This window comes from Xenopus laevis, chromosome 4L, assembly GCF_017654675.1.
Source record: "Xenopus laevis strain J_2021 chromosome 4L, Xenopus_laevis_v10.1, whole genome shotgun sequence".
Lineage (NCBI taxonomy): Eukaryota > Metazoa > Chordata > Amphibia > Anura > Pipidae > Xenopus > Xenopus laevis.
In genome coordinates this window covers 40,902,549-40,913,559 of record NC_054377.1, presented here as the reverse complement: position 1 = coordinate 40,913,559, position 11,011 = coordinate 40,902,549, and the positions used below count along the sequence as shown (strand labels likewise).

General features: G+C 35.4%; 1 protein-coding gene across 2 annotated transcripts in view; it reads right to left on the bottom strand.

Annotated features, from left to right (window-relative positions):
- Nucleotides 1-271: 271 nt before the first annotated feature.
- LOC108714002 (5-hydroxytryptamine receptor 3A) overlaps nt 272-11,011 on the bottom strand; it is a 45,187-nt gene continuing 34,447 nt past the window's right edge. For both annotated transcript variants that reach the window (XM_041590135.1, XM_018257811.2), the window contains exons 4-9: nt 9,838-9,947; nt 7,508-7,680; nt 5,354-5,502; nt 2,744-2,951; nt 2,034-2,240; nt 272-1,952 (exon numbers count right to left, since the gene is read on the bottom strand). In XM_041590135.1, the coding sequence (XP_041446069.1) occupies nt 1,669-1,952; nt 2,034-2,240; nt 2,744-2,951; nt 5,354-5,502; nt 7,508-7,680; nt 9,838-9,947 (1,131 nt within the window). In that variant the 3' untranslated portion in view covers nt 272-1,668. The remainder of the gene's footprint in view (nt 1,953-2,033; nt 2,241-2,743; nt 2,952-5,353; nt 5,503-7,507; nt 7,681-9,837; nt 9,948-11,011) is intronic.

Below are 11,011 nucleotides of genomic sequence, written 5' to 3'. Positions count from 1 at the left end.
AGAAACCATTGACTGCGGCTCAATCTTCTGGGTATTCCATGTACATGTAAATTTTTGGAGCAGTGCTAGGCTTCATTTTGCTTTTCATAATTTAAGCTAGGGGCCCCGGCCTGAGTAAAAGCAAACCTCAACATTACAGAATAGAAATACACTCTTCTTTACAAGGAAGCAGTATAATGTAAGAGCTGTATAAATCCCCAGCCTTTTGTGTTCATTTAACCAACGATCAATTTTTGAGTTTGAGAAAAAAAAAACCAATGATCACAGGAAAAAAACACAATCAGATTTTTTTTATTCATGAGCATTGTTATATTTAAGACAAAACTCACAGAATAGTCACAATTGTGTATGGTAATGGAATAATACTCACACACAAATGAAAATCACATTTTTCAATTAATGTTCAATTAAACTGAAAATCTTGACATTATAAACCGACACCGTTTTCATTAGAGTCTCCAGATTTTACGATTTACAAGTTTTTTCATGCAAGTTTTTGAATTCTTTCCCTTTAATAAAGCTCGTCTATTTGACTTTTCAAAAGATGTTTTCAAGTATATTCATGACAGAGTATTTTTGTAGCATTTTTTCCTCTAAATCATGGAAAAATGCAGTCTTGAATACTTTAAAATCTGCCCCAGGTGTATAATGACTATACTAACCATACTTAGATAAATGTCATGTTGTAACTAACAACTGAAGCATCTCTTTCTTTGACATTTACTATTTAAATGAGAGCTCAGTTAAGTATTGCTGTACTGCTTTAAAGGAGAAGGAAATGTTAAAACTAAGTAAGCCTTATCAGAAAGGTCCACCTAAATATATCAGTAAACCATCAAAGTAGTGCTGCTCTGAGTCCTCTGACAAAAGAAACACTGCATTTCTTTCCTTCTATTGTGTACACATGGGCTTCTGTATCAGACTTCCTGCCTTCATCTTAAACCTTCTTGCCCCTCCCCCTCCCTTCTCTGCTGTAATCTGAGCCCAGAGCTACAAGTGAGCAGGGAGAGACTCAGGCAGGAAGTGATAAACTAATACTGCAGCTGCTATCCTAAACAAACAGAGCTTCTAGAGCATTTTACTCAGGTATGGTAAAGCATAATAATAACAAAAACAAATAAATATAGCATTCTAGTTTTGCACTATTGAAGCTTAATCTATTGTTAATAAAATCCCTCTGTAGCTTTCCTTTTCCTTTAAGATGTATCTAATGAATTAAACAAGGTCAATACATAATGAGTTTGCTAAGATATAAGTGGATGACCCTGAATGGCCTGGACAGAGCACTGACTTCACTCCAATCAGCGCTCTTGTGATGAATTATGAATTGGACAGTGACTATGAATGAGGCCTGATCACCCAGGCTAACTCAGGCTCTTCTGGCTAAATGGAGAAAAAAAAAACACTAAAAAGTTGTTGGCTGTAGCACTGCAGATGCTCTTAAGGAAAAGAAGAGGAAAAGGGACAACATTTCTATATCACATTTGCTCCAAAGAATTCTCATAACAAGCATCAAACTATCACAATGTATTTGTCATTTGAGTGACATTTATGTCCACGTAAATTTAATTTAGAACAAACTGTATTAAATACATTTCTACAGCTACTGAACAGAAAGTCATTTTCCCCTTTCTTTGTATTGTAAAATATCCACATATATTATAAAGGTTACGAGATCCAAGCATTGATCACAAGACCAACTGTGATGACAACTATGATAAGGTAAATGATCAGAAACAACCTGTCCACCACCATTGCTGCTATATACCACTCTGAGCTGGAATGATCTTTGTGCTTTGATACAACTATCTCTTGGTGGATCTTTCTAATCCCTACTAGCATCTTATTTAAAATCTGCACTGCTGTGGTTATCGGATCATCATCATCTTTGAGATTGTTCCTGTTCTCCTGTAGTTCCAGATTTTTTGTTAGCTTCTGGTCAAGCTCGCAAGCTGTAAATGAGAGAAAAGGCTGTAAGTAGATATAATTATACCATTCTTATATTGCGTAGTTTCTCTTTTCTCTGTACTTACTATGGATATTGGCAACCACTGTGACAAGATGTTCTTTGATGAACTTTGTTTTATAACATAGGACGCAAGCCAGATATCTAAGAATCCACTTTCTCATCCATGGTGAGACACTGGTCTGTGTGGCACACTTTGCTGCCATAGATGCTGTGCAAATGGACCCACCTATGCTGAGCACCATCATTATCATACATACACAGAAGAATATACCTGTGCAAAACAGGCACAAACCAAACCAATTATTGTCCTAAAAAATGATAGCATTACATTTTCAACTTTTACTCTATATGTTGTACTTCTATCAACTGAACACAAAAATGTATTCTGCTCAGCCAGGAATTAATTATACTGGTACTGCTGCAGTTCAGAAACTCCCTTTGAGCATTTTAATACTTGTTTTATTCCTGCCTAGTTACTAGACACTGAACCTGAAACCTCATCTGTTGATGTATCAAGCTGAACATTTTAGTTTAAAGAATAGCCCATAGTTATTGTTGTATGAGTATATATTGCATTGGGCTGAGCAGGTATATCTAAATTAATTCTTCTGGCTTACAGACATACAGGATAAAAGTAATTATCAGAAGCTTCTGGCACACGTGACCATGCTTTACATTAAAATGAGCATGGTGCAATATGGGCCAGATGCATCAATAAGATGTGTAGTGGAGTGGAGAGGTAGTGGAGAATATTTAATAATAGCTTTGAAATACCTAACATTGGTGGGGTGTCAGAATTAGGAAGGATGCCGCTTAAGATTAGCAGAAGCACTGAGAACCCCAGTACAATGGTTACTTTGAAGGTGAGCCTTCCCTCGGTTTCCAACTCCATAAACATGCTGGCAATGTCCAGTATTACCAGAAGGCAGGCTGGAATGATGAGGTTAAAGACGTAAATTATTGGGTTTCTTATTATATGGATCTGTGGAAGGAAATTTGAAATTTTAAAACCAAGTCACTGGAGAAGTGCAATAGACAAACACAATGTAAAGTAAAGTGAACCTTTGTTTTTTCTAAAATAAAGAGGACAATATCATGTAAATATTTCATTCCCATTGCTTTTTGTACTTTGCTCACATCTTTGCCTAAGTTATGAAAAATATAGTTTTGGCAAAATCTCCTTTATTTTTACATGCCCCTTTAATCCAAAGGTTCAAACTAACCATTTTCAGGGTCATCATCCAAAAGTACAAAAAAGGAAGGTTGTGGGTGCACTCCTAAGGCCATATAAAAACATATTTAAAGGGAAAGAAAAGTCTAAAATAGAATAAGGCTAGAAATGCTGTATTTTGTATACTAAACATAAACATGAAATTACTGCACCACAAGCCTAATCAAACAAATGATTTATGCTTTCAAAGTTGGCCACAGGGGGTCACCATCTTGTAACTTTGTTAAAGGAACAGTAACGTCAAAAAATAAAAGTGTTTTAAAGTAATGAAAATATAATGTTGTGTTGCCCTGCACTGGTAAAACTGCTGTGTTTGCTTAAGAAACACTACTATTGTTTATATAAATGAGGTGCTGTGTAGCAATGGGGGCAGCCATTCAAAGGAGAAAAGGCTCAGGTTACACAGCAGATAGCAAATAAGCTCTGTCTGTCTAATGGTCTTATCTGTTATATCCATTAGTTAACGTGTGCCATACAGCCGTTTTTCAATTTCCGCCATTGCTCAACAACAGCTTGTTAATATGAACTATAGTAGTGTTTCTGAAGCAAACAGATCAGTTTTATCAGTGCAGGGCAACACTACATGATATTTTCATTACTTTAAAGCACTTTAAGTTTTTTGGTGTTACTGTTCCTTTAAACATCTTTGCAAGACCAAGACTACACACATGCTCAGTGTGGTCTGGGCTGCTTAGGTATCGTCATAAATGATCAAAACAGGGAAACAAACAAAGCTGCTTGAGTTCTGCATGGCTGGGAAGTAAGGCGGGGGCTCCCCCTGCTGTTCATAAGTATGATTATTTCCCTGCAGAGCAGTTAGGGACCGACAATTCCTATCCACAGCAGTAAATGAAGGAAGAATTTCACTGCATACAGTCAGGTTTTTTATAAAAATGGTGCACATTTTTTAATTAAAGTATATTGGAGATAGGTTCCTTTTTCATAAAAGAAAGTAAAAATGGAATTTTATTTTTTTGCCTTTACATGCCCTTTAAGTACAATAATCCCCTGTCTAAATGATTCAATGAATATGCAAGTGCATGTATTTAAAAAGGAAAGAAAAACAGGGTTTTTTGTTACAAAGTTATGATCATAAAGTTGATAAGCCACCATACCACGTCAAGGTAAACCCCATACAGTGGTCCCTAACTTGTTTACCTATGATCAAAATATAAAAGGTCATATGTCTCTCTGCTTAATAGCATTACTTGGAGTAAATGTCTCCTGAAGCTTGGTTTCAATCTATGGACTAGATCCTACCCCGCCACCTGCGTATGCAGCTTTGAAGAGAGAGACTGCCCAAACCAACGCCCATTTTAAAAAAAAATGTGATAATAAACAGTCTATAATACAGGCAAAGTAATTTGTATATATAGGTGCACACTTGTCTGTGTATGTGTGTGGTGGCTTATCAACTATGATAATAATTTTGTACCAAAAAACCCTGTTTTTCTTTCCTTTTTAAATACATGCACTTGCATATTCATTGAATCATTTAGACAAGGGATTACTGTATATGTTTTTATATGGCCTTAGGAGTGCACCCACAACCTTCCTTTTTTGTACTCATCATCCAAAAGTCCCTTAGTAGATTTAAGGGGCTATTTACTAAACCACAAATTTATTTTGTTTTTGGGGCAAAAACCTCAATTGTTTTGTGGAAAAAACCCCTCAAAAAGTCAGAATCCAAAAATCTGCCATCTCAGACCTGTCACGGTCAAGTATAAATCAATGGGAGAAGCCCCTATCACAATTGGAAGTTATCGTGGTTTTATCATAGGATTAACCAGATTATCTGATATTTTTGGGCAAAAACCCACATAAATTATGTGATTTCGGGAAAAAAGTCAGGAAAAAAAATCATACAATTTGGGGTTTTGCTCGATTTTCAGGTTTTTTTCCTGATTCAATTTATTTGAGTTATTTATTAATAAATAAGGCAGAATTTGGTCAAGCTTTTTTTTAATTGAATTATGAGATACATTCAGATTTGAGTAAATAACCGACTAAATTTTAGGATTAATTTATTTTTGAAAAAAAAACAAAAACAAAAAACAAATGGGTACCACATTGAAATTGTTAGAATGTTGTCTCATTTGGAACAAGCACTTTACCATTGGCTGATTTAACCATTAAAACATATAAGATCTTACCTCAAAAGTCACACGGCTAAAGTTCCCAAGTGGATTATTTCCGACTTTGATGTTTGCCAGAGACCAATCTCCTTTCGAACTAAAGATCACTTTTGAATTGCTTGTTACTACTGAAGAATTTGTTTTGTTTGTCATATATATTTGATAGTCTGAGGAGAGCAGAATATTCAAAACACTAATCATGATCACCATTTATTTATATAGTGCCAGCAAGTTATGCGGTGCTTTACATTAATTCGATCACAAACAAAAATATAGTTCACTTGTAATTAATATAAACCAAAATAGGGATATAAACCAAAATAGGGATACTAAAAACAAGAAAAAGGAGTAAAAACCCACACTACCTTACTAAAATTAATTGAAATCTAATTAAATAAGTGCTTAGGGCTATTTATATATATTTAAGATGAATTAAAATTATAATAGCACTAAGCACTTATATAATTAGATCTCAATTAATTTTAGTAAGGTAGTGTGGGGTTTTACTGCTTTTTCTTGTTTTTAGTAGCTTTACATTCATTTGTAACAAACAGGAGTCTTGCAATAATTTAACAAACAAGGGTTACAGAATATAAAAATTGGACCAGAGGGCCCTGCTCACAAGAGCTAAACAATTATAATAGAATATAGGTGGAAATAACGAAAGATAAGGGATTTGACAAGTGATGGCTTTAGCAGGTCTATCAGTGGAATGTACTTATATTGGGTGCTGGGCCACAGTCACACAAACCAACACACAAATCTACACAAAACCTACACATACTATTTTGTTGACTATGTTTAAAGCAGATGAGATCAAGATTTAAATTCCTGCAGGTGTGACAGTGACATGACTAAGTCGGGAAATATTGTAACTAGAAAGGGAAAGGGGGTACTGCGTACTGGGGAGTTATTTTTCCATTATAAGAAACTGTGGTGGAGACCAAAATCAACCATTTACAGTATGTCTCAGCACCTATGTATATGAAAGCAAATAGCAGAGCCAATAAAAAGCAATGCTTCCACCTAAATCTATCTTTATTTAATAAATGGAGGGTAAAATTATATGTATAGCATTATATTTTCTTGAAGTCATTTATGCACAAGTGCAAAGCACAAGTTTGAACTGAGTGTGCATTGACGATATTTAGGTATTTGCACCTATACATCCTCATAACACACGCATCAATAAGCCTGAAACGCACATAAGGACATTAAGAAACTATTCCCAGTGGTGACAGTTCTGTGATTCTCTTAGAAGTTTGTGTCAGTAGATACAACTGATTTGTGCATTTATGCTAATGCCGTTATTAATGCCCTGTGCCAGAAATTACACCATTCCAACTCAAATACAGGGGAAATAGTATGCTGCATGTGATTTATTAGCATTAAATATGAATTGAAGGAGATAAGGTGCATGAACTTAATGAGAAGGGAAGATGGCATATGAACTAGGGGAGATGTTGGTCACATATGAATAGAATGGAGTTGTGTGATAGGATATTAATTGGGGAATGGGTGTGAAGAAGAAATGCTTTATGAATTTGGGGTGAAGCAAGGTGGTATATAAGTTTTGGAAGATATGGTATATATGAACATGGGATGGGACAGATGCTGTATTAATTAATAAATACAAAGTAGTATATGAATTAGGGAAAATTAAGAAATTACATATGGGCAAATGTTCCAAGCATCAGGACCTCATTACTGCAGCCAATAATTTAATTGGATACTTTGCTGGGCTAGCTGGGTAGTCAGCTTCAAACAGTTCTGGAGTTTTACCTGCTTCGGTTGTGCTTAATTAGTGGGGTCCATAGCCAGTTGATACAGTCATGAACAGATTCACTTTATTCCATTTATATCCTTTTAAAGCATTGGATACCATAAACGCTTATTTAACCTGCTTTATACTGCCTATAGAAATTAATTCAATGTGAAAACCACTGTCTCTTAGCAAGGGCCAAACCCTGTCCTTTCTCTGAAAATAGAGAAGAGACGAGTCCACTATTTTGAAAATATGGGGCAGTTTGGATTAACTTGCCAGGGTGAAGATCAGCAGGGTTGCACATGCAAAGTTATCTAAAGTTATCTAAAGTTGGCATATCCCATATCATTCTGTCAATCTGATGATCTAGGAGGTATATACTGATTAAGGTCCATAGGCATACTTACCATTATATACATAAGAACCAAACGAGATATTACAGATCTGCTCATCAAAAGGAAACTTGTAGTTTTGCATGCTACAAGAACCGACTATCCGAAGAGGTTTGGAATTAGTGACAGTTCCGTCGTATTTAATTTTGAGGTAGTTGATTTTTGGAGATTTGTCTTCATCCTCTACCCTAGATATAAATATATATATTTGATATATAAATACACACTGACAATAGTTTCAAAGTTTGACATGTCATCCATGCACATAAATGTGCTTAGCCTGCATCTGTATTTACCTATTTTTTTTATTTTTTTTTATTGAAAAGATCTGTGATGATTCCTCAGACATTGTATTGCTTTTGCATATACTGTACATATAAACTATACAACAAGGTTTCAGAACAAATAAAATTAACTAAAAGTACCTCCAACCTAAGTCACTGTGTCATTCATGCAAAAGACATCAAAATAATAGTGTGCCACTTGGAGCGTCAGGAGTTACAGCAATTATATAGGTAATCATAAGTATGAGAGGGAGAGGTAGAAAGAGTTGGCCTAAATTAACAATGCCTTAATCAACATCCTCAAGCTCTATCCATAGACCCCAGATGTTTTTAAATTTCTGTTGGCATCCTCTCATCGTGTACATTAGTTTGTATAGTGGAGTTGCTTTGTGGATAAGGTCCTCCCATAACTTCAGGGTAGCGTCCCTAGCAGTATTCCAGCTCCATCTGTATCTGTATTTAACTATTTACTAAATTGTCTGTCGACCTGTATAAGCCTAGCTTTGTTTCTATAGTTATGATTCACAGAGGCCTGTGGGAGGTATAGATGAGAGGAGATGAACCCATGCTATACATTTATACTTGGCTTGTGGGAGGTAGAATCCATGCTGGCACATACAGTTATGGGATCTATCATTCAAAATGCTTTGGACCTGGGATTTGGATCACCATAACTTAAGCCTACAAAAAGCATTTGAACATGAAAAAAACATTAACATGGAATCAGGTAGCCTAGTTTCCATCTAGTACAGGTTTGGGATCCATTATCCGGAAACTAGAAAGCTCTGAATTACGGAAAAGCCATCTCCCATAGACTCCTGGTTTTCCAAATAATCCAAATTTTAAAAAAGTATTTCCTATTTCTCTGTAATAATAAAACAGTACCTTGTACTTGATCCCAACAAAGATATAATTAATCTTTGTTGGAAGCCAAACCAGCCTATTGGGTTTATTTACATTATTTTCTAGGAGACTTAAGGTATGGAGATCCAAATTACAGAAAGATCCTTTATCTGGAAACCCCAGGTCCAGAGAAATCTGCATGACAGGTCCCATACCTTTATTAAGTTTTATTATTACATAGGAAAAGGAAATTTTAAAATATGAATGGTTTGCTTAGAACTGACACTATATGAAAATACATTCATGTTTTTCTTAGCTCTCTTCATTTTGGGGATATAGTTTTCCTTTAAGTAGTTCCCGTAAGTAATCAGAAGGGTTGGTCACCCGCCAGCATAGGGACTCAAGCAGTCAAGCTCAGGGATAAAGAGATCTGCTAAGGAGCACCACTGTAAGGGCCTTCTCCTCGAGGAATTGGAGACTCGCTAGTGAGTATTTGTAAGGCCCCGAAGGCACAGTTGGAGTGCGGACCAAGGAGGAGGCAGTTAGTTAGACCAGAGTTTGCGGTATCAGAAGGTTTAGGCAAGAGAGTAGTCGAAAGATGAATACATGTGTTATATCTGTGTGGATAACCCCAATATACCTAGCAACCAGGTAGTGGTTTCAATGGTACAGTGAAATATGAATTGAAGAATGGTTATATAGAAGGACAAGCATGATGGAATAAAATGTAACTATAGCTTTACACTAAGATATATATTTAGGAGACCCCATAATGTTGCAGAACACTTACAGGCATATTTATCAATTTAGAGTTTATGGGAGTTTATAAAAACTCCCACAATCTCCCATAAACTCGAAATTCAAAAAAAAAAATTACCAATCGAAATTTATTAAAACAATTCAAATTTTTTAAATTCGGATGCATAAGATCAACCTGCAAACTCAAATCGAATTCGAATCAAATTCGATTCCAGTTATTTTTTTCAAAAGTCCACCAAATGACTCCAAATTGAGAAGGTCCCCCATAGGCTAAAACACCAATTTGGGAGGTTTTAGATGGCAAATATTCAAATTCGAATTCATAAAGGGACAGTTCATGATAAATTTCGATATTCGAATTTCAATTTTTTTTTTAAATTCAAATTTTCAATTCAACCCTTGATAAATCTGCCCCTTCATTATTTATCTATTGTATATTTTAGACTTATTTAGACTTACATTTCATAGATGTAAAGGTCTGGTTTCCAAACTAATGTATCAGGAACTACCACGTTTTGAATGTCACAGTAGGTCTTTGGATCCCATTTTACAAAGTCATTTTGCCATGACTAAAATAAACACATAAATAAAAATTGGTTAATTTTCTCCCAGTTTTCTAGTGCTTTTTAATAAACCAAAATATACCAAAATATACAATCATTACGAAGACACTCTACAACCCTTAAATAGTGTTTAAACTTAAAAATAAAATGTTGCAATATACTAATTACCAATTTTAGAGGTTATAACATTTTTTGTAGAAGTAATTAGGGGCACCCCTGCCAAAAGGGAAGTTGAGGTTACCAGGGAAAGTGAAATTCCAGTAGCATGCGATTGGGAGCATGTGACACTGAATGATTTAATTATATTTTCATTGAAAAAACTGGAATGTAGGGAAATCATGACAAATTGAACTAGTGTTTTTCATTTTTCTCTTTAGTATATGAGGCTCAAAAATTCTGTATAATGAGCTGCTGCTTTCCCCTAATTTCTGGCCATGTCTCACACTTGTGGATAAAGAGGAATTCACCATACAGAGTGTTTGGAAGAGAAATCAGCCTTTCTTCCTTTCACATTTGTTCCTAGAACCAAGACTATGGGATCCAATATAAAAGGAAAGTGATTTGGTACTGCGCATCACATTCAATGAAAGCTGTACACATGCTTAAAGGAGAACTAAACCCTAAAAAAGCCCTATTTTAAATACTGAACTTATTGCAACAGCCTAAAGTTTCAGCTTGTCAATAGTACCAATGATCCAGAACTTCAAATTTGTCACAGGAGGTCACCATCTTGGAACGTGTCTGTGACACTCACTTGCTCAGTGGGCTCTGAACAGCTGTTGAGAAACTAAGCTTAGGGGTCGTCACAAATTATCAAGCAGAAAATGATGTTGGCCTGTAATATAAGCTGATGCTAGGCTGATTATTAAATTCTGATACTAGTTGCACTGGTTTCTGTGCTACCATGTAGTAATTATCTGTATTAATTACTTATCAGCCTTATATTGTGAAATTTATATTCTATGTGTACTGTATATTGTGAGTGGGTCCCTAAGCTCAGTAAGTCACAGCAGCACAGAGCATGTGCAGTGAATCAGCAGAAAAGAAGATGGGGAGCTACTGGGGCATAT